Consider the following 24,343-nt stretch of genomic DNA (forward strand, 5'->3'; position numbering starts at 1 on the left):
CAAAAAACACTCTGGACAGTTTTATCTCCATCTCTTCATTCAAAGACTCAATCATGGACACTCTTACTGACAGTTGTGGCTGCTTCGCATGATGTATTGTTGTCTCTTCTTTCTTGCTCTTTGTGCTGTTGTCTGTGCCCAATAATGTTTTTACCATGTCTTGTGCTGCTGCCATGTTGTGTTGCTACCATGTTGTTTTCATGTTGGGTTGCTACCTTGCTGGGTTGCTGCCATGCTATGTTGTTGTCTTAGGTCTCTCTTTATGTAATGTTTTGTTGTCTCGCTATGATGTGTGTTTGGTCCTATATTTATATATATATATATATATATATATATATATATATATATATATATATATATATATATATTTATATATATATTTTTTTATCCAAGCCCCTGTCCCCGCAGGAGGCCTTTTGGTAGGCCGTCATTGTAAATAAGAATTTTGTTCTTAACTGACTTGCCTAGTTAACCTCTACGGGATCGGTGTCCCATATACGAGACGGTTGAGCTAACGTGCGCTAACGTGATTAGCATGACTGTTGTAAGTAACAGCAAACTTTCCAGGACATAGACATGTCTTATATGGGCAGAAAGCTTAAATTCGTGTTAATCTAACTGCACTGTCCAATTTACAGTAGCTATTACAGTGTAAATATACCATGCTATTGTTTGAGGAGAGTGCACACAACAAAAAACGTATCACGGCAACTGGTTTGATACATTCACCTCTGAAGGTAAATAATGTACTTATATTCAGTAATCTTGCTCTGATTTCTCATCTTAAGGGTCCCAGAGATAAAATGTAGCATAGTTTTGTTTGATACATTTGTTATATTCAAATGTAGGAACTGGGTTCTACAGTTTGAACCCCTGCTGTCTCTGGCTCCACACCCACCCCGCCCGGCCATCTAGATGTGATATTCTCCTACATTAATTTCACATTTCCACAAACTTCAAAGTGTTTCCTTTCAAATGGTATCAAAAATATGCATATCATTGCTTCAGGTCCTGAGCTACAGACAGTTAGATGTGCGTATGCATTTTAGGCGAAAATTGAAAAAAAGAGTCCAATCCTTAAGAGGTTAAATAAAAAATAAAAAAAACAAAAAGATTACACCTGTACCACCTCAGTGCCATCGATAGGAGCAAAACATTACTTTAATCTATTTACCATCTATTGACATGCTAATTAGACACTCGACCAAATCTGATGACATGTCTGTTTCTTTATTTAGTGGAAAGTTTCATCCTTGAGAGTAATTTGACCCTTCTGAAACCAAAGTTGCGCCCCTGGCTAAATGTACAATGATACATTATCAAAAGTGCAAATTTAACAAAAGGTGAGTCAATTTATGGCTTTATATGTCACAGGTGACGTGCTTGAAAATATCCCTACCAACCTAGACTACATTTCACTTGAATTTTCAGAATTGCTTAGGATTCAAATCTAGAATCCCTCCCTCCATTTTTTTCCTTATTACTGTAGCTAACGTTTAGAGATACACTACCAGTCAAAAGTTTGGACACACCTACTCATTCATTTTTACTATTTTCTGCATTGTAGAATAATAGTGAAGACATCACACCTATGAAATAACACACATGGAATCATGTAGTCACCAAAAAAGTGTTATACAAATGAAAATATATTTTATATTTGAGATTCTTCAAAGTAACCACACTTTGCCTTGATGACAGCTTTGCACACTCTTGGCATTCTCTCAACCAGCTTCATGTGGTAGTCACCTGGAATGCATTTCAATTAACAGGTGTGCCTTCTTAAAACTTAATTAGTGGAATTTCTTTCCTTAATGCGTTTGAGCCAATCAGTTGTGTTGTGACAAGGTATGCTGGGTATACAGAAGATAGCCCTATTTGGTAAAAGACCAAGTCCATATTATGGCAGGAATAGCTCAAATACAGTTGAAGTCAGAAGTGTGAAAAACTGAGTTTGAGTTGACTTCAACTGTATGCATTATAGTTTATAAAATCAATTGAGTCATAATTGATCAAATACAAATAAAACTGCTAGATACTTCTACTTCAAACTAGGGCTGGGCGATATATCAAATTAATTGGATTAATTCAAATTCATGTTTTTGCGCGATATTCCAAATGCCTGCATTGCAGAATCAAGTTTTTATGAGCGTTTATGTCCGCTTGTTCTCATGTTGTGTTTTTGGTCTCGTATCTCCCGAGTGGCGCAGTGGTCTAAGGCACTGCATTGCAGTGCTAGCTGTGTAACTAGAGATCCTGGTTCGAATCCAGGCTCTGTCATAGCCGGCCGCGACCGGGAGACCCATGGGGCGGCGCACAATTGGCCCAGCGTCGTCCAGGGTAGGGGAGGGAATGGCCGGCAGGGATGTAGCTCAGTTGGTAGAGCATGGCGTTTGCAACGCCAAGGTTGTGGGTTCGTTTCCCACAGGGGGCCAGTATAAAAAAATTATGTATGCACTAACTGTAAGTCGCTCTGGATAAGAGCGTCTGCTAAATGACTAAAATGTAAAATGTAAAATGTCTCGTTCGCTCCTTCTGTGCTGGGCACCTTCCCATTTACACCAGAGATCTGTATATAATGACGAGATGCTCATGTCTCCGCCCTAACAATGGGAGTCATTGTCCCAAAGGCGGGGAGGCAGGCGACAAGCTTAGGTTCAAAATAAGTGCATAGAAAAACATGGAGGCCTTATTTTACTGTAAAGAGGAGAAGTTAACCTTTCAAACCATATGCTGTTTGTTTCAACTCCAGAGCAGACACTACTAAAATGAATGTACCAATGAACATTCTCTCTGGAAAATTAATGCTCAGTTTGTCACGCATGCATTATGGTACCACGTATCGCTAGCAGCATTTTTGTCAAATAAAGATTGTTATGCTAGCTGTTTGGATGATTGTGTTTTATAAATGTGAAATAAGCATAAAACAATTATATAAGGAATTGGCAACTCATTCTCATTCTGAGAAATAAGGTAGGCCACTTGATTTCAACATCTGAACAAAGTGGACAGGATAGCATGCTGTTCAAACAGTTGGAGACAGACAGAAGGTTGTGCTCATAACAATTCAACTGTTTTGCCTTGTTAGCTGAATTCAGGGCTTGTGAAATTATACCTAGATCCAAGTTGGATAAGCTTGAAAAATAAATACTAGCTGGCCACTCACTAGCATGTTGGCTTGTGCTCGAGAGACTGTTTATGAGACCGGTGTTCATGTTCTATAATGCCTGCTACATTATTTGTGAATGTGCATTATGCATGGTTCTGGTTACATTTGTAACAAAAAGTGCATTTATATAGACAGACCTGAAAGCCAGATCAGTGATTATTGCAAAAAAAAAGCAGTTACAACTATTTTGATAAAATAATTAAATTATTAGTGGGTCTTATGGTTGTGGAAGGCATATATTCAGCCTAGGTATAATTTCACAAGCTCTGAATTCATTAGATTATTGCTGACCATTTTAAATGCAGTGTATTTGACCTTTAATTGTACAACAAAGCTTATTTAGAGAAAACATTTTTTAAAAATAAAGAGATACACACTATATTGTGAATTGCCCATAAGTTTGAAAAAATTGAGATATGAGTTTTAGGCCATATTTTAAAATGCGGCCCGTGAATCGGAAGAAAAAAAAGAAATGCTGTGCCGGTAATATATTGGTCATATCTTTTAAACTGCAAGAAAGTAGACCTAAATGGCTTGTGTCAACTTGAACTAGCTAATAATATGCAACGTACAATTCAACGTTGGCTAGCAATAAATATACTTATAAACAAGTCAAGGTACAATCTTCGTAAATGATATCATCGGTAGGACTGGTGGAGTTATGTCGCACATGCAGCTAACAAAAACATATGGAAATGTCTGCTCTGCCCAAAATTACAACCAAATAATTGCAGCCTTACCGCAAAAATGGAAGAGGAAAGTGGAAGGGGGAGAAAGTAAGGAACTTGCCTTGCATTAAAGAACATAATTGGTTAAGGAAAACTGTGATAAATAAAAAAATATATCAGTTTCATTTAAGGACCAAAGGATTGACAGCTTTCCCATATAGATTGCAAAATAGTTGGGAAGAGATTTTTGACATACCGATCCCATGGCATAGTGTTTATGAACTGACACGCAAAACAACACCGGATTCAAAAATTAGAATCTTTCAATTTAAATTATTATATAAAATTATTGCTACCAATAGAATGTTATTTATATGGGGGATACAATCTTCCCAGCTCTGCAGATTTTGCTGTGAAGAGACAGAATCATTAGATAATTTGTTTTGGTTCTGTCCATTTGTAGCTTGATTTTGGACACAGGTCCAGGAATGGCTAAAGGATTGCAATATTTACCTGGAACTAACCTTGCAGATAGCATTACTGGGTGATCTGAAAAGTCATAGTCAATCGATCAATAATATAATAATACTTTTAGCAAAAATGTTTATTTTTAATTCACAATCTGTAGAAGCAATGAGAATAGAAAGGTTCAGAACATTTGTAAAACATCACAGTACAGTTTAAAAATAGAAATCCTATATGGATGGTGTTAAGAGATAGATGGGAGGTGTTGAATGGCGTTGAATGATGGGACTAATAACAAATAACAACAAATAATAACAAGATAACTAATAATGTAAGCATACTGTGTCCATAATAAGTATATAGGTTGTATGTTGGGAGCTTTTGGGAAAGAGCACAGTTAGAAAGATATGGCATATACAGTGGGGAAAACAAGTATTTGATACACTGCCAATTTTACAGGTTTTCCTACTTACAAAGCATGTAGAGGTCTGTAATTTTTTAAAATCATAGGTACACTTCAACTGTGAGAGACGGAATCTAAAACAAAAATCCAGAAAATCACATTGTATGATTTTTAAGTAATTAATTTGCATTTTATTGCATGACATAAGTATTTGATCACCTACCAACCAGTAAGATTTCCGGCTCTCACAGACCTGTTAGTTTTTCTTTAAGAAGCCCTCCTGTTCTCAACTCATTACCTGTATTAACTGCACCTGTTTGAACTCTTTACCTGGATAAAAGACACCTGTCCACACACTCAATCAAACAGACTCCAACCTCTCCACAATGGCCAAGACCAGAGAGCTGTGTAAGGACATCAGGGATAAAATTGTAGACCTGCACAAGGCTGGGATGGGCTACAGGACAATAGGCAAGCAACTTGGTGAGAAGGCAACAACTGTTGGCGCAATTATTAGAAAATGGAAGAAGTTCAAGATGACGGTCAATCACCCTCGGTCTGGGGCTCCATGCAAGATCTCACCTCGTGGGGCATCAATGGCCATGAGGAAGGTGAGGGATCAGCCCAGAACTACACGGCAGGACCTGGTCAATAACCTGAAGAGAGCTGGGACCACAGTCTCAAAGAAAACCATTAGTAACACACTACGCCGTCATGGATTAAAATCCTGCAGCGCACGCAAGGTCCCCCTGCTCGGAGAAGGTCATGTGGTCTGATGAGACAAAAATAGAGCTTTTTGGTCTAAACTCCACTCGCCGTGTTTGGAGGAAGAAGAAGGATGAGTACAACCACAAGAACACCATCCCAACCGTGAAGCATGGAGGTGGAAACATCATTCTTTAGGGATGCTTTTCTGCAAAGGGGACAGGACGACTGCACCGTATTGAGGGGAGGATGGATGGGGCCATGTATCGCGAGATCTTGTCCAACAACCTCTTTCCCTCATGAAGAGCATTGAAGATGGGTTGTGGCTTGGTCTTCCAGCATGACAATGACCCGAAACACACAGCCAGGGCAACTAAGGGGTGGCTCCGTAAGAAGCATCTCAAGGTCCTGGAGTGGCCTAGCCAGTCTCCAGACCTGAACCCAATAGAAAATCTTTGGAGGGAACTGAAAATCTGTATTGCCCAGCGACAGCCCCGAAACCTGAAGGATCTGGAGAAGGTCTGTATGGAGGAGTGGGCCAAAATCCCTGCTGCAGTGTGTGCAAACCTGGTCAAGACCTACAGGAAACGTATGATCTCTGTAATTGCAAACAAAAGTTTCTGTACCAAATATTAAGTTCTGCTTTTCTGATGTATCAAATACTTATGTCATGCAATAAAATGCAAATAAATGATACAATGTGATTTTCTGGATTTTTGTTTTATATTCCGTCTCTCACAGTTGAAGTGTATCTATGATAAAAAATTACAGACCTCTACATGCTTTGTAAGTAGGAAAACCTGCAAAATCGGCAGTGTATCAAATACTTGTTCTCCCCACTGTAGAAGCAAACCGGATGGACATCATGAAAATGATCGGAGAGGTTGAGAGTAGAAGTAGTTCAGGAGCAAAAACAAATAAAATATAATTATTGTAAAATTGACTGTGTCCATAAAATGTAGATAGTAAGTATAAGCTGGAAGTAGAGGCCTAAGCATTGTTGTTCACTAATTTACCCCAAGTAGGGAAAGGATGGCGGGGTTGAAAAGTAATAAAGGGGAGTATATATATAAAAAACATGGGGGATTGGAAGTGATGCAGACAATTACATTGATGGAAGTTACAATCTATCTGCAATATTAAGCTGATCTAACCCATAGATAAAAAAACAAAAAAACAAATAAAAAAAAACCAGTCAAGGTACCTACCCAGCAGCTGCTGAAAATATTATTCCACTTCACAACCACTTCAAGAAGATATTTTCTAAAATAGTCTGAGCTTCATGTGTCTCGACAGTATGAGGTTGCGCCTGAAACTGATCATTTGAATCTACAGTAGGCATAAGCTATTACTGTAAAGATATTGCAGGAGGTTTCCAATTACAGTTAATAGCAGTATTTTACCCATAATGCAGTGCAATCGACAGCATTAATGCTGTAAAACACATGTATGGTATTTTACTGTGCATTCTAGAGTGTTTTACTGTTGAAATTACAGAGAAGTCTTACTGTAGGTCATGCAGAAATCTTAATTTAGAAAGTATTTTTTTATTTTACCCCCTTTTTCTCTCCAATTTCGTGATACCCAATTTGTAGTTACAATGTTGTCTCATCGCTGCAACTCCCCAACGGGCTCGGGAGAGGCGAAGGTCGAGTCATGTGTCCTCCGAAACATGACCCACCAAGCCACGCTGCTTCTTAACACCTTCTCGCTTAACCTGGAAGCCAGCTGCACCAATGTGTCAGAGGAAACACCGTTCAACTGACGACTGAAGTCAGCTTGCAGGTGTCTGGCCTGCCACTAGAGTCGCTAGAGCGCGATGAGTCAAGGAAAGCCCCCCCCTCGGCCAAACCCTCCCCTAACCCGGACGACGCTCTGCCAATTATGCGCCACCCTATGGGACTCACGGTCACGGCCGGCTGTGAAACAGCCTGGGATCGAACCCCAGCCTGTAGTGACGCCTCAACACTGCGATGCAGTGCCTTAGACCGCTGTGCAACTCGGGCGGCCTAGACAGTACTATTTAAGAAATACAGTGACAAATACAGTCAAGCCTCTCACCCACCTGATAAATCTGTCAATAAGAACTACACAGTTTCCAGAGGGGGCACTGGTAACGCCCATTATTAAATCGGATGAAGTCGACTAGGCATGTAACTATAGGCCGATTGGCATTCTTCCAGTTCTATCACAAGTGTTGGAGAAAGTTGTTGCAGAGCATTTAATGGCCTACTTGGAGGATAATCAATTCCTGCATTCACAGCAATTTGTCTTTAAACGTAAACACTCAACAGAAACAGCGAACTGTTTTCTGATAGATAGTTTTAAACATTGATTGGACCAAGGCAATATGGTTGGCGTTATTTTTCTCGATTTAAGCAGCACTTTTGACACCTTTAATCACAGCATCCTGGTCTCAAAACCTTCAAGGTAAAACATTTCTAACAAAGCACTAAGATGATTTGATCTCAAGAACAGGGAACAAAGTGTAGTGATCAATAACATAAGGTCTGTAGCCCTGAAAAGCAGAATGGGTGTCCCACAAGGATTGGTTCTAGTTTTTTGTTGTTGTTTATACATAAATGATCTGCCTGATGTGTGTCCAGTGGCTAGTATTCAGATCTATGCTGACGACACTGTAGTTTATGCGGTAGGAAAAACATGTCTTGTGGTTACTGATGTTAGCCAGGACAAACATATTTTCAGGATTTCACTAATATCATCGAAATCAATAAATCATAGCATGTTTTTTGGCACATTCAGTAGTTTTCACCTGATAAAGTAGAATCCTGTAGGAAAATTATGTTAAAAGTGCCATTTATATTCTTAAAACATTGAACATTGAAATGATACTGTTGGTGCTTTCTGTTGTCATGGCTTTCTGATTTCTGGCCGAGTGTCAAAACACAGGTTTAAGATGTCCAAATTCATAATCAATATGCTTAAATAAGTTGTGATAGTTTGAAGACCAATACATAAAAGTTACTCCCTACACATACATTTCACATCTTGTGTTCAGATTACTTGTATTTTGAATTATAGCTTAACCCTCAAATCCATTAATTATGGGAGGCGCATATCACAAAAACACTGGTAATAAACCAAAGAAATAGATTTTTTTTAAGCAATAGATTTTGTGATATCGTGATGACTATAAACTTTAATACTAACATCACCAATCTGAGGTAAAAAGGATGTGTATTTCCAGTAATTGTTGTGTGGTGAAAACGTTAGTCTGTGTAATGTAGTAACACGTTCTGTCCACCATAGGGATTGTGTAATATAACATAATTAAATATGTCAAAGTAATTCAATATTTTAATATATGATGATAGTAAATGTAGCACACTCACACATGTTTACAACAATGACATCTATTTCTTCCTACTTTAACCATGAAGACAGTAAAACAATGCTCCTAAGCACAATTTAACTAGACTAGAGCATCCATAGGGTATCTGCAGCAGGCTGAACATTTGATGTCCCTACTGATGTGTTGACACAACATATGGTTTCAATTGTAGAATGGCTTGATAACTCATGCTTGACATTGAATATTGGTAACTGTAGAGTTCTGATGTACAGTCGCTTAGTCAACCTTCTCTGGTTAAAGTAAAAGCCTGGCTCAAATTGCTGCCAACGTGATCAGTTATAGACCTCTTAACAGGGTTTCTGGACACGGATAATGCCAGGTTCTGGACTAGAGGGCAATGGCTATTTTCCATTGTGCTGGGTATTTTAGTCTTGGGCTGGGCTTGGTTTGGGACTGTGTTTGTGAAACTGTATGTTTTGTCATTTGTTTTCATTGTTTATGTGTACACTACCAGTCAAAAGTTTGGACACACCTACTCATTCAAGGGTTTTTCTTTATTAGAATAATAGTGAAGACATCAACTTAACACATATAGAATCATGTAGTAACCAATAAAGTGTTAAACAAATCAAAATACATTTTATATTTGAGATTCTTCAAATAGCCACCCTTTGCCTTGATGACAGCTTTGCACACTCTTGGTTATGGTATGGGCAGGCATAAGCTACGGACAATGAACACAATTGCATTTGATCAATGGCTATTTGAATGCACAGGGATACCGTGACGAGATCCTGAGGCCCATTGTCGTGCCATTCATCCGCAGCCATCACCTCATGTTTCAGCATGATAATGCACAGCCCCATGTCGCAAGGATCTGTACACAATTCCTGGAAGTTCAAAATGTCCCAGTTCTTCCATGGCCTGCATACCAGACATGTCACCCATTGAGCATGTTTGGGAAGCTCTGGATCGATGTGTACGACAGCGTGTTCCAGTTCCCGCCAGTATCCAGCAACTTCCCACAGCCATTGAAGAGGAGTGAGACAACATTCCACAGGCCACAATCAACAGCCTGATCAACTCTATATGAAGGAGATGTGTTGTGCTGCATGAGGCAAATTATGGTCTCACTAGATACTGACTGGTTTTCTGATTTTCTGAAAGTACAAGCATTTCACTACACCCGCTATAACATCTGCTAAACACGTGTATGTGACAAATAAAATGTGATTTGATTTGATGCCCCTACTTTTTTTTATTTTTATGTATCTGTGACCAACAGATGCATATCTGTATTCCCAGTCATGTAAAAGATTAGGGCCTAATTTATTTATTTCAATTGACTGATTTCCTCATATGAACTGTAACTCACAAAAATCTTTGAAATTCTTGCATGTTGTGTTTATATTTTGTTCATTATTTATTCACTTTTTTCATTGTTTTTTCTTTCTTTTCTGGATTTTCTTGTCATGTTACTGTCTATCTAGGGACGGGCACAGTAAATTAGCGCAAGCTAACGTGTTATGGTGCAATGCATATTACTGTTGTAAATTGCAATGTCAATGTTACTGCATCTGTCCCTACTCAAATAAACTAGTCACCCATATAAATACTGCACATGTTGTCCATCCATCCTTAAATCCAGGAATAGAGACTTTCTTACTAGTCAAATTCAACAAACAACGAGGATGGCGTTAATAATGAACTGTCAGATTTTATGTTTGCGCCTCACACAGACTCAAACGATCAACCAAACAATGGTTGGCTGCAAAGCTCATTGACGCCCATTGTCATGCATATTTTTTGCAAAAGCATCACCAAGTGACACATATATTCTGATACCAGGCTGCACATTAGGATTTGGTTCGCCATATCATACTACTCCACCACTGCGGCTCTTTGTATTCCAGTGATCATTGGCCATACCTATCATAACCCTACTGCATTTCTATCATGGGCCATTGTTGATGCTCGCCACTACATTCATGAGAAATGAGGCCAGGCCTCATTAGGAGGCAGTAGCTGTGGAGGGGAGGAAAGGGAGAGGACAAGGTGGTGTGATGTGCAGCTCGGAATAATCCTAGCTCCCAACACTGATCCCCCTTGCAGAGTCAAGGATGTTTAGCGCTCATCTGGGCTAATGAAATGCAGAATATTAAAGGACCCGCGAGCGGCCGACGGTACATAAACTCTGCACCCAGAACAGAATTGGCTGCCGTTGCACATGCAGGTCACATACTAACCTTGTACCCTCCTTACTAAAATCCTCCTATTTTTCTCACAATTAAAAAATGCATAGCATATTTTAGCGTATCTTTTTTTTTTTTTTTTATACGTAGACCCAACCAGATCACCTTGCAGCTTTGTATATGATTTAAAAAAAACACTTCTGTAAACAGATTCAGAAGCTGGTCCAGAACCATGGTTAAAGTCACTGGGGAGAAACGGATTCGTATTCTATGTGGCTTCAGCTTTTTACATTTTACATTTTTAGTCATTTAGCAGACGCTCTTATCCAGAGCGACTTACAGTTAGTGAATACATATTTTTTTTATACTGGCCCCCCGTGGGAATCGAACCCACAACCCTGGCGTTGCAAACGCCATGCTCTATCAACTGAGCTACATCCCTGCCGGCCATTCCCTCCCCTACCCTGGACGACGCTGGGCCAATTGTGCGCCGCCCATGAGTCTCCCGGTCGCGGCCGGCTGCGACAGAGCCTGGATTCGAACCAGGATCTCTAGTGGCACAGTTTGCACTGCGATGCAGTGCCTTAGACCACTGCGCCACTCAGGAGTATGAGAAGAATGAGAAGTTCGAACGATGAGAAGTTCGAACCAGGCCTTTTCCCTAGACACAGACACATGCGCATGGACAGAGATATACACACACACCCTCACAGGCACACACACACATCCTCCCACAAACCGTAAACACACACCTCCCTGCCCACGCCGCTCCCTGCGGTGCATGGTGGCTTCTCGCTGCCGCTGAGTGACACAGTCAAGGTGTGCTCAATCTGAAGCAGGCCAGCAGCAGCCTCATCTCTTAGTCCCCCCCTCCCCAGTCCTCTCTCACCCCCCTGGGACAGACGGTGCCAATGGAGAGCACTGTCAGTGGTGTAACAGGATCGCTTAGGCCCAGCCATGCCTCCCTGGGATGGAGGGAGGGAGGGACAGCGAAAGGGAGGGAGGGAAAGAACGCAACAGGAAAGGCTGCTGTACCTGGAGATACTTTAAGTTCCGACTTTTCCGACTTGTTGAAAGCCTCTCTGTGTAGCGGAGGCAGTTTGCCGTGATGTGTAATCTCATTTGAGATCCGCTTGAGATCTGATCCCCCCCAGAGCTAATGCCTCGAAGGGCTGATATGGTGTTGAATCTCACACACACTTGATACCCATTTGGTTATACCTACATACGAATGCAATAGACACCTGCAGGGTAATTTAGGAATTGTTTGCTGGTTCATTCCCAAGTGGGTTTTCCAGTAAAGCCAGCCTGTTTTTGTTTATGGTAATAGTGTAGCTGGTAAGGCCTTAATGCCATCTCAGATTTACTATTAGTTTTTATATTTTTATATGGGTGAACTGACAATCTGCTTGGTCTAATTAATTTAAATGTTTTTCTGCTTGGTTGCTTTTATGCCATTAACCCCTGATACCAGGGATACACTAAATGTTCCCCAGGGTTTATCTAGATTTTAGTGGTCAAGTCAACACATTATTGGTAATCTGTACCAAGACAGGTACCAAAGTATACCAATACTGGCAGAGCATGGAAAGAGCAAGAGTGTCTTGTTTTGAACCAACTCAAAACTTGAGATGTGGGGATCTGCATGGCTAGATGGGCTAAACTAATTTATTCACCATTGTTTTCGGTATCGATATTAACCGAAGCCACACTTTTTTGCATAGAATTTCAATAGAGGCATATGATCCTTGAATACGACCTGGATGAAGGCCGAAGGAGGATTAAGCACAAAGTGGTTGAGCGCGGAACAGTCATAGGAAAGGCTCGTCAAGGAGTCAGTTGGTGTCAGCCGTTGGATCTCAAGCGAGGGGAATGGGTGGTGGTAGGGGAGGGTGGGTTGGTGAAGCTAGTGGCAATGTCCGCTATGGTAATGAGCAAGAGAGCCCCTCTTGGCGGGCACATTCACGGCCGACTGGCGGTCGCAATTATAGGCGACGAGGAGGTGTAGCCCCACAATCAGCCACCTCGCCAGTCGCTCCAAATGTAAATACAAACGGGCCCAGTCAAATTAGCCTTGCCAGCGGCTCGCCCGTTAAACCTGTCTCCGTAATGAGGGAACTGTGTTTTTTCAGCACACCGCCCGTCCCGGTCTCACTCAGCGAAGCAACAAGCGTCAGCCACTGGTGTGTCTTGTCAAGATATTATAAATAAGGCTGAGGACTTCGACGACTTTGCTCGCAGGACCGAGACGTGTGGCAGATAGAGAGAAAGCGAGCGTGAAATAGAGGGAAGAGAGATGGTTGCTGGCTGCTATCAGACATATTTCTCCTCCTCTTTGTCTCGCTCAATCCCCACCTCCCGTCTTTTTTATGTTTGTCTCTTGTTTTTCCTCACATTTTTGTCATATGCCTTCCTCATGCACTCCTGCTTTTTCGTTCACCTTTGGCTACCTCCCTCCCCTTTCACCCACTTCTCACTTCCCCTTCTCCCCTCTCTTCCCTTCACCCCTTGCACTTTACCCCTCTCTAGCCCCTGTACCTCTTATCCCCCCCCTCCCCTCTCTCTCTTCTCTCCCTCTTTCACCCAGTCACCCTCAGGGCCAGAGAAGAAGAGAGAGAGAGCACGGCTCCTGTTCTGTATTCTTGACGAGCCCGCCTCCTAAAGGATACCCCCTGAATGCTCATTGCTGGCCACACACACACACACACACACACACAAGCACAGCTGCTGTCAGATGAATGACTTGGTGAGTGAGAACCAGACCATGTAGAGCAGCGTTTCCCAAACTCGCCGGTCCTCAGGACCCCAAAAACACTACAATGAGGATTCAAATTATCAAAGTTTGATGATTCGTTGATTATTTGAATCAGCTGTGTAGTGCTACTTAGGTGAAAAAACAAAACGTGCACAGAGTTTGGGAAACCCTGATGTAGAGGAACCACTGGAGATGACACACCACTGCTCACTGTGTCCAGTCCCCCCTTCTCTCTCGCTCTCAGATATAATTGTCTTGATGAAAGCTACTTCCCCTATTATTCACATTCCTTTCCATGGAATGGGGCACAAAAATATGTATGGGTGCCCTTGACAAATTGGTAACAGGGTAATGTATAATATAATATTAATTTTTATTTTATTTCACCTTTATTTAACCAGGTAAGCCAGTTGAGAACAAGTTTTCATTTACAACTGCGACCTGGCCAAGATAAAGCAAAGCAGTACGATAAAAACAACAAACACAGAGTTACATATGGAATAAACAAAACATACAGTCAATAACACAATAGAAAATATATATACAGTGTGTGCAAATGTAGTAAGTTATGGAGGTAAAGCAATAAATAGGCCATAGTGCAAAATAATTACAATTTAGTATTAACACTGGAGTGATAGATGTGCAGAAGATGATGTGCAAATAGATATACTGGGGTGCAAATTAGCAAAATAAATAACAATGTAAATAACAATATGGGGATGAGGTAGTTGGGTGGGCTAATTACAGATGGGCTGTGTACAGGTGCAGTGATCGGTAAGCTGCTCTGACAACTGATGCTTAAAGATAGTGAGGGAGATAAGTTTCTCCAGCTTCAGAGATTTTTGCAGTTCGTTCCAGTCATTTGCAGCAGAGAACTGGAAGGAATGGTGGCCAAAGGAGGTGTTGGCTTTGGGGATGACCAGTGAGATATACCTGCTGGAATGCATACTACGGGTGGGTGTTGCTATGGTGACCAATGAGCTAAGATAAGGCGGGGATTTGCCTAGAAGAGATTTATAGATGACCTGGAGCCAGTGGGTTTGGCGACGAATATGTAGTGAGGGCCAGCCAACGAGAACGTACAGGTCACAATGGTGGGTAGTATATGGGGCTTTGGTGACAAAACAGATTGCACTGTGATAGACTACATCCAATTTGCTGAGTAGAGTGTTGGAAGCTATTTTGTAAATGACATCACCGAAGTCAAGGATCGGTAGGATAGTCAGTTTTACGAGGGCATGTTTAGCAGCATGAGTGAAGGAGGCTTTGTTGCGAAATAGGAAGCCAATTCTAGATTTAACTTTGGATTGGAAATGCGTAATGTGAGTCTGGAAGGAGAGTTTACGGTCTAACCAGAACCTAGGTATTTGTAGTTGTCCACAGAGACCCGCCGAGAGTAGTGATTCTAGTCGGGCGGGTGGGTGCAAGCAGCGTTCGATTGAAGAGCATGCTTTTAGTTTTACTAGCGTTTAAGAGCAGTTGGAGGCCACAGAAGGAGTGTTGTATGGCATTGAAGCTCGTTTGGAGGTTTGTTAACACAGTGTCCAATGAAGGGCCAGATGTATACAAAATGGTGTCGTCTGCGTAGAGGTGGATCTGAGAGTCACCAGCAGCAAGAGCGACATCATTGGTACTCTGGGGAAAAAAAGTATTTAGTCAGCCACCAGTTGTGCAAGTTCTCCCACTTAAAAAGATGAGAGAGGCCTGTAATTTTCATCATAGGTACACGTCAACTATGACAGACAAAATGAGAAAAGAAAATCCAGAAAATCACATTGTAGGATTTTTTATGAATTTATTTGCAAATTATGGTGGAAAATAAGTATTTGGTCAATAACAAAAGTTTCTCAATACTTTGTTATATACCCATTGTTGGCAATGACACAGGTCAAGCGTTTTCTGTAAGTCTTCACAAGTTTTTCACACACTGTTGCTGGTATTTTGACCCATTCCTCCATGCAGATCTCCTCTAGAGCAGTGCTGTTTTGGGGCTGTCGCTGGGCAACACAGACTTTCAACTCCCTTCAAAGATTTTCTATGGGGTTGAGATCTGGAGACTGGCTAGGCCACTCCAGGACCTTGAAATGCTTCTTACGAAGCCACTCCTTCGTTGCCCGGGCGGTGTGTTTGGGATCATTGTCATGCTGAAAGACCCAGCCACGTTTCATCTTCAATGCCCTTGCTGATGGAAGGAGGTTTTCTCTCAAAATCTCACGATACATGGCCCCATTCATTCTTTCCTTTACACGGATCAGTCGTCCTGGTCCCTTTGCAGAGAAACAGCCCCAAAGCATGATGTTTCCACCCCCATGCTTCACAGTAGGTATGGTGTTCTTTGGATGCAACTCAGCATTCTTTGTCCTCCAAACACGACGAGTTGAGTTTTTACCAAAGAGTTATATTTTGGTTTCATCTGACCATATGACATTCTCCCAATCCTCTTCTGGATCATCCAAATGCACTCTAGCAAACTTCAGACGGGCCTGGACATGTACTGGCTTAAGCAGGGGGACACGTCTGGCACTGAAGGATTTGAGTCCCTGGCGGCGTAGTGTGTTACTGATGGTAGGCTTTGTTACTTTGGTCCCAGCTCTCTGCAGGTCATTCACTAGGTCCCCCCGTGTGGTTCTGGGATTTTTGCTCACCGTTTTTGTGATCATTTTGACCCCACGGAGTGAGATCTTGCGTGGAGCCCCAGATCGAGGGAGATTATCATTGGTCTTGTATGTCTTCCATTTCCTAATAATTGCTCCCACAGTTGATTTCTTCAAACCAAGCTACTTACCTATTGCATATTCAGTCTTCCCAGCCTGGTGCAGGTCTACAATTTAGTTTCTGGTGTCCTTTGACAGCTCTTTGGTCTTGGCCATAGTGGAGTTTGGAGTGTGACTGTTTGAGGTTGTGGACAGGTGTATTTTATACTGATAACAAGTTCAAACAGGTGCCATTAATACATGTAACGAGTGGAGGACAGAGGAGCCTATTTAAGAAGAAGTTACAGGTCTGTGAGAGCCATAAATATTGCTTGTTTGTAGGTGACCAAATACTTATTTTCCACCATAATTAGCAAATTAATTAATTAAAAATCCTACAATGTGATTTTCTGGAATTTTTTGTCTCAATTTGTCTGTCATAGTTGACGTGTACCTATGCTGAAAATTACAGGCCTCTCTCATCTTTTTAAGTGGGAGAACTTGCACAATTGGTGGCTGACTAAATACTTTTTTCCCCCACTGTATACACAGAGAATAGAGTCGGCCCGAGAATTGAACCCTGTGGCACCCCCATAGAGACTGCCAGAGGTCCAGACAACAGGCCCTCCGATTTGACACATTGAACTCTATCTGAGAAGTAGTTGGTGAACCAGGTGAGGCAGTCATTTGAGAAAGCAAGGCTATTTAGTCTGCCAATAAGAATGTGGTGATTGACAGAGTCAAAAGCCTTGGCCAGGTCGATAAAGACGGCTGCATAGTACTGTCTTTTATCGATCGCGGTTATTATATCGTTTAGGACCTTGAGCGTGGCTGAGGTGCACCCATGACCAGCTTGGAAACCAGATTGCATAGCGGAGAAGGTACGGTGGGATTCGAAATGGTTGGTGATTTGTTTGTTAACTTGGCTTTCAAATATTTTTAATAATAATAATAATATGCCATTTAGCAGACGCTTTTATCCAAAGCGACTTACAGTCATGCGTGCATACATTTTTTTTTGTGTATGGGTGGTCCCGGGGATCGAACCCACTACCTTGGCGTTACAAGCGCCGTGCTCTACCAGCTGAGCTACAGAGGACCACCCATACACAAAAAAGGCAGGGCAGGATGGATATAGGTCTGTAACAGTTTGGATCTAGAGTGTCACCCTCTTTGAAGACCGCTGCAGCATTCCAATCTCTGGGGATCTCAGACGATACGAAAGAGAGGTTGAACAGGCTAGTAATAGGGGTTGCCACAATTTCGGCGGCAAATTTTAGAAATAAAGGGTCCAGATTGTCTAGCCCAGCTGATTTGTAGGGGTCCAGATTTTGCAGCTCTTTCAGGACATCAGCTATCTGCATTTGGGTGAAGGAGAAGTGGTGGGGGGCATGGGCAAGTTGCAGCGGAGGGTGCAGAGCTGGTGGCCATGGTAGGGATAGCCAGGTGGAAAGCATGGCCAGCCGTAGCAAAATGCTTATTGAAATTCTCGATTATCGTAGATTTATCGGTGGTCACAGTGTTTCCTAGCCTCAGAGCAGTGGGTAGCTGGGAGGAGGTTCTCTTATTCTCCATGGACTTTAAAGTGTCTCAAAACCTTTTGGAGTTAGTGCTACAGGATGCACATTTCTGTTTGAAAAAGCTAGCCTTTGCTTTCCTAAATGATTGTGTATATTGGTTCCTGACTTCCCTGAAAAGTTGCATATCGCGGGGGCTGTTCGATGCTAATGCAGTACGCCACAGGATGTTTTTGTGCTGGTCAAGGGCAGTCAAGTCTGGGGTGAACCAGGGGCTATATCTGTTCTTAGTTTTGAATTTTTCTGAATAAGGATGCGTGTGGATGGAATGATGATGGAAGGCGTACATTCATTCATAATACGTTAGACACAGCAGTTTATAGTGTTATCCTTAAATTCTCAACTCTGTGTTTCTTTTCTTACAGCTATCTGCCCTGGTTTGAGGTGTTCTACAAGCTGCTCAATATCCTTGCTGACTACACAATCAAAGGCCAGGTCAGTGTGGACAAGATGCCGCTGACAGACATGGCCGCCCTGTACCCAGTTCGTAGCCAAGTTTGCAGTATTTTGTGTGTGTGTGTGTGTGTTATTTCTTACATTATTTGCTCAGAATGTTTCTTGCATTATTACCTACAGCCGAAAATAACTTTGGGATATTAGATCGGCGGTCACTCACCAGCATTTCGACCAGAAGACGTACCTGAATTGGATCCTTTGTCCGCACCCCCAGAGGCATTTCCACTCATCCCAAGGGCTGCTCCTAGATGCCGCCGATGGAGAAGGGAAATACGGAGTGGGCTTTTAGTCCGACTCAGGAGGCGTGCATACCATCCACCGCTTACGAGTATGTTACTCGTTAATGTTCAGTCCCTGGACATACTCTGTTTCACAGAGTCATGGCTTTCTCCAGATGTACTGTCCCCGTCCAAACAGCCAATGGGGTTATCCGTACATCGTGCAGACAGGAAGAAAGAACTCTCCAAGAAAAAGAAAGGTGGAGGTGTATGTTTCATGATTAACTACTCACAGTGTGATTGTGGTAATGTATACGAACTCAAGTCCTTTTGTTCTCCCAATCTGGAATACCTGACTGTCAATTACCTCCCAAGAGAATTCTCTTCGGTCATCATCACAGATGTGTATATTCCCCCTCAAGCCGACACCGCGGCGGCTCTCAAGGAACTACACTGGACACTGGAAACCGCATAACCTGAGGTGGCATTTATTGTAGCTGGGGACTTTAATAAAGCACATCTGAGGAAAACCCTACCAAAGTTTTATCAACACATTGTCTGCGCTAGTCACTCATTAAGAATTGTGGACCTTTGCTTCTCCCCCTTCCAGGACAGCTACAAGGCCCTCCCCCGCCCTCCCTTCGGAAAATCAGATCACACCTAATTTCTGCTCCTCCCTATATAGGTAGAAACTTAAACAGGAAGTACCCGTGATAAGGACTGTTCAACGTTGGTCTGACCAATCGGAATCTAGGCTTCAAGATTGTTTTGAGATATATTCTGATTTGCCTCTGAGAATAACATTGATGTATTCACTGAGTCGGTGACTGAGTTCATCAGGAACTGCATAGATGATGTTGTTCCCACTGTGACAATTAGCATTCGGCAAAACTGAAAGCCCGAACCACCGCTTTTAAACATGGCAAGGTGACTGGGAACATGGATGAGTACAAACAGTCCAGCTATGCCCTCTATAAGGCAAACAGGCAAAACGTCAGTACAGAGACAAAGTGGAGTCGCAATTCAACAGCTCAGACACAAGACTTATGTGGCAGGGACTCGAGACAATCACGGATTATAAAGGGAAAACGAGACATGTCGCGGACACTGACACCTTGCTCCCGGACAAGCTAAACACCTTCTTCGCCCGCATCGAGAAAACACAGTGCCGCCCACGCTGGCCACTGCCGCTCATGAGAACTGTGAACTTTGGTGGAGAGTTTGGAATCTGATTGATTGATTGCTTCTGTGGACAGGTGTCTTTTATACAGGTAACAAGCTGAGATTAGGAGCACTCCCTTTAAGAGTGTGCTCCTAATCTCAGCTCGTTACCTGTATAAAAGACACCTGGGAGCCAGAAATCTTTCTGATTGAGAGGGGGTCAAATACTTATTTCCCTCATTAAAATGCAAATTATTTTATAACATTTTTGACATGCATTTTTCTGGATTTTTTTGTTGTTATTCTGTCTCTCACTGTTCAAATAAACCTACCATTAAAATTATAGACTGATCATGTCTTTGTCAGTGGGCAAACGTACAAAATCAGCAGGGGATCAAATACTTTTTTCCCTCACTGTACATATATATTTATTTTCTGGACTCTGACATTGCTCATTCGAATATTTCTATATTTCTTTATTTTTATTTGTTGCATTTGCATGTGTTGTTAGATATTACTGCTCTGTTGGAGATAGGAACATAAGCATTTTGCTACACCCGCGATAACATATGCAAAATATGTGCACACGACCAATAAAAATGTATTTGATTTGTTTTCAATTATAGTGATAATTGTGGTTAGGGTGAACCTTGTTGATGGTGATAGATCACAACTGTTGATGTAAAAGGGGTTTATTAAATACATTTGATTGAATTTGATTGAGTTAGGTAGAGAGGAGATTCAGCAACTCTTGAACGACAGTGGAAGTTAATAAAACAAGTTTTGGCTTTTGGCCTTAATCAGAGTACAGTGCCTTCAGAAAGTATTCATACCCCTTGATTTATTTTGTTATGTTACAGCCTGCATTCAAAATGGATTAAATATTTTTTTAAATGTCACCCATCTACACACAATACCACATAATGACAAAGTGAAAATATTTTTTACATCTTTGCACGTTTATTGAGAATGAAAAAGTATTCACACCCCTGATTCAATACTTTGTAGAAGCACCTTTGGCAGCGATTACAACAGTGAGTCTTTCTGGGTACATTTCTAAGAGCGTTCCACACCTGGATTGTGCAACATTTGCCCATTATTCTTTTCGAAATTCTTTAAGCTCTGTCAAATTGGTTGTTGGTCATTGCTAGACAACCATTTTCAGGTCTTGCCATAGATTTTCAAGTACATTTAAGTCAAAACTGTAACTCGAACATTCATTGTCTTCTTAGTAAGGAACTTTGGCCTTGTGTTTTAGGTTATTGTCCTGCTGAAAGGTGAATTAATCTCCCAGTGTCTGGTGGAAAGCAGACTGAACCAGGTTCTCCCCTAGGATTTGGCCTGTGCTTAGCACCATTCTATTTATTTATTTTCCTGAAACACTCCCCAGTCCTTAACGATTACAAGCATACCCATAACAAGATGCAGCCACCACTATGCTTGAAAATATGAGGAGTGGTACTCTGTAATGTGTTCTATTGGATTTGCCCGAAATGTGTTACTTTGTATTCAGGACAAAAATGTAATTGCTTTGCCACTTTTTTTGCCTTGTTGCAAACATGATGCATGTTTTAGAATATGTTTATTCTGTACAGGCTTCCTTCTTTTCCCTCTGTCAATAAGGTTAGTATTTTGGAGTCACTACAATGTTGTTGATTTATTCTCAGTTTTCTCCCATCACAGCCATTAAACTCTGTAACTGTTTAAAAGCCACCATTGACCTCATGGTGAAATCCCTGAGCTGTTTCCTTCCTCTCCAGCAACTAAGTTAGGAAGGACGCCTGTATCTTTTTAGTGACTGGGTGTATTGATACACCATCCAAAGTGTAATTAATAACTTCACCATGCTCAAAGGGATATTCAGTGTCTTCTTTTTTAATTTTTTACCCATCTACCAATATGTGTCCTCCTTTGTGAGGCATTGGAAAATCTCCCTGGTCTTTGTGGTTAAATATGTGTTTGAAATTCACTGCTCTTCTGAGGGACCTTACAGAGATGAGGTAGTCATTCAAAAATCATGTTAAACACTAGTATTGCACACAGAGTGAGTCCATGCAACTTATTATGTGACTTGTTTAGCAAATGTTTACTCCTGAACTTATTTAGGCTTGCGAAAACAAAGGGGTTGAATACTTATTGTCTAAAGACATTTCAGATTTTCATTTTTTATTAATATGTAAACATTTTGAAAAATGTAATTCCACTTTGACATTATGGGTAATTGTGTGTCGGACATTTTTTTATTCAGGCTGTAACAGCAAAATGTGGAAAAAGTCAAGGAGTGTGAATACTTTCTGAAGGCTCTTTAGGTAGGTAGAGACAGACAGCGATGTTCACTGCAGGAGAAAGACTTTGTCAGCTTTCTTCGTCTTTGTCTTTGCCTGTGTTTTTCGTGACAGCCAATCCCATCTCATATTAAAGTGGTGTCCCCTCTGTCAGAGCTGCCACCCTACTGGCAAACATCTCTCACCCACTCTCTCTTCTGGCAACAGTTTTTTTCCTAATCTTTTCTTTCCTCTTTTGAAAAGAAAAGAGATGGATTGACATTTAACTCTCATTTCCCCTGCAACTTTTTCTGTTTACTGTAATGCTATAATAATAAAATATTATTATTACTACTCAACATATTAACAAACATATTACTCTCCGCACACGTAGTGATACTGATGTGAAAAGTGTATTGTCCAAAAAAATACTTGAATAAGGCATGAGTTTAATCGACAGGCACTCCGGTATTTTTAGTAATGCATTCAGAGCACTTTGGCGAACAGCTGTTCAGTCCTCAGCCCTGCAGGATTGTTGTTTATGTTTCTAATTCGCTGTGCTCTCAGCACTCAGACAAAGCCCTATACCTGGGAGATAGTGAACAGAGAGTATACTGTAGCATAATAATTATTCCAGACATCACACATTTGTCTAAGGAATCCACATCAAATAGTATTTGGTTTTTGTTTAGCCATTAACAGGATAAAGAGAAGTTTTGTTGATGAGGTACAATATACTGGGAGTATGTTGTAAAATGGATACCATAGGCCAGGGATGGGCAACTGGCTGCCTGTGGCCCGCATTTTGTAGGCCCGCGGATGATTTTTATTTTTTTTAAAGAAAGAAAGAAAACTCAGTCGGGGTCTCAAGTTAATGTTGAGAGTTAGAATAGTAGAATACACAAGGTGCAGTTTTAGAATGTGGTTGTGTATCGGCAGTTTTTCTCTTGTTATATCAGTCACTGACAGTCACTCAAAAGTGTCCCCCTCTGCGTAACAATGGGATTCAATAAACTATTAGCGTCCGTTGCTATATCAACGGTGTGATGACCTAATGTGTCGAATTTTGGTGATTATTACAGCCTAAATGACATTCTTTTCATCCCCGCTATGTTAAACAAAGCAGATTTCCGCGATAATTTTTGCTGTTTGAATTAGTTTTGTTTAGCTAATAAGATGAAAACATTACTTCAAACCACTTTTGGGTACCTTGTTAACATTTCCACAACATGAAATCAATGTCTTAAACGTTGCTAGGTTTCGGAAATAGCAAAGAAAATGTGTAATCTGCTTGACACATTAATGTTACTTACCTTACAGATCACAAAGTAATTCATTAATATGCAAATCAGCTTGATTCATACACTGGCTTGTCTGGCTGGCATGTTTTTATTTTGAGCTTCCCTTCCCTTGTTTTTTCTAATATTATTTCAGTTGTCCTCTATTATGATTCATTATTTTTCTATCTCGCATAGCTCATTAGTACACCCCTGTGGTAGAATATATATGTACATATTATAGGTCCTAGGATACAACAATGAATAATGTTGAACTAACAAATACCATCAAGGGATACGTTACAATTTACAGCAATGAACACCTTGTGAAACAGCTGTGAAAACCAAGCTGGCAATATTTACGATTTAAATATATAAACTTTCATATTTTTGTGGTACAGGCGTGTCATAAAAAAATTGTCCAACTTTTTTTTTGTACACTCACATGGCAATCAGACTGAAATACTTAATTCTGGTGTGTGGAATGGAGAGGTGGGTGCTGTGTGGTTGGAAGGTTCTGCCTGTCACTTGTTCTCAACAGGCAGCCAGTCTAGGAAGGGGGACTTGAAGTCCATACACTGCTGCTCTCTTTGTTCTGAGTGTTTGCAGTGCTTGTATTTTTAGTTCATCTGTGTATCTCACATATTATGTGCCCAGTATGATATGGCTAGCAAACTTTATTAACAGATAATGACAACATGATAATAACAGTAGCTTTAGATGATGTAATGAGATGGAGGAGGGGATGGGATGAATGGTCAGATTGTTGGGCAATCAGACGTCACTAGATGCAGAATTTCATCTGGAGGGAGAGGAGAGAAAGAGTTAAAGGATGAGGAGAGAGTGAAGAGGCAGAATCTAGAGACAGGTGCTGCGGCTAGTTCTTCCTGTCACTTGTCCTCGACAGGCAGGCAGTCTCAGTCGGGTGATGGGATGGAAAAGCAAACAGAAAGGATACTTAATGTTCAATAACATGGGCCTGGTTTAGTTGGAAGCCCTCTCACCACGTCAAGGTACAGGCCGAGAG

At 41.3% G+C, this 24,343-nt stretch overlaps 1 protein-coding gene across 2 annotated transcripts in view; it reads left to right on the forward strand.

Annotated features, from left to right (window-relative positions):
• Positions 1 to 24,343, forward strand: part of LOC121541407 (DENN domain-containing protein 1A-like) — a 242,331-nt gene that overhangs the window by 114,446 nt on the left and 103,542 nt on the right. For both annotated transcript variants that reach the window (XM_041850396.2, XM_045208002.1), the window contains exon 6: positions 18,306 to 18,375. In XM_041850396.2, the coding sequence (XP_041706330.2) occupies positions 18,306 to 18,375 (70 nt within the window). The remainder of the gene's footprint in view (positions 1 to 18,305; positions 18,376 to 24,343) is intronic.

This window comes from Coregonus clupeaformis, chromosome 27 (genome assembly GCF_020615455.1).
Source record: "Coregonus clupeaformis isolate EN_2021a chromosome 27, ASM2061545v1, whole genome shotgun sequence".
NCBI lineage: Eukaryota > Metazoa > Chordata > Actinopteri > Salmoniformes > Salmonidae > Coregonus > Coregonus clupeaformis.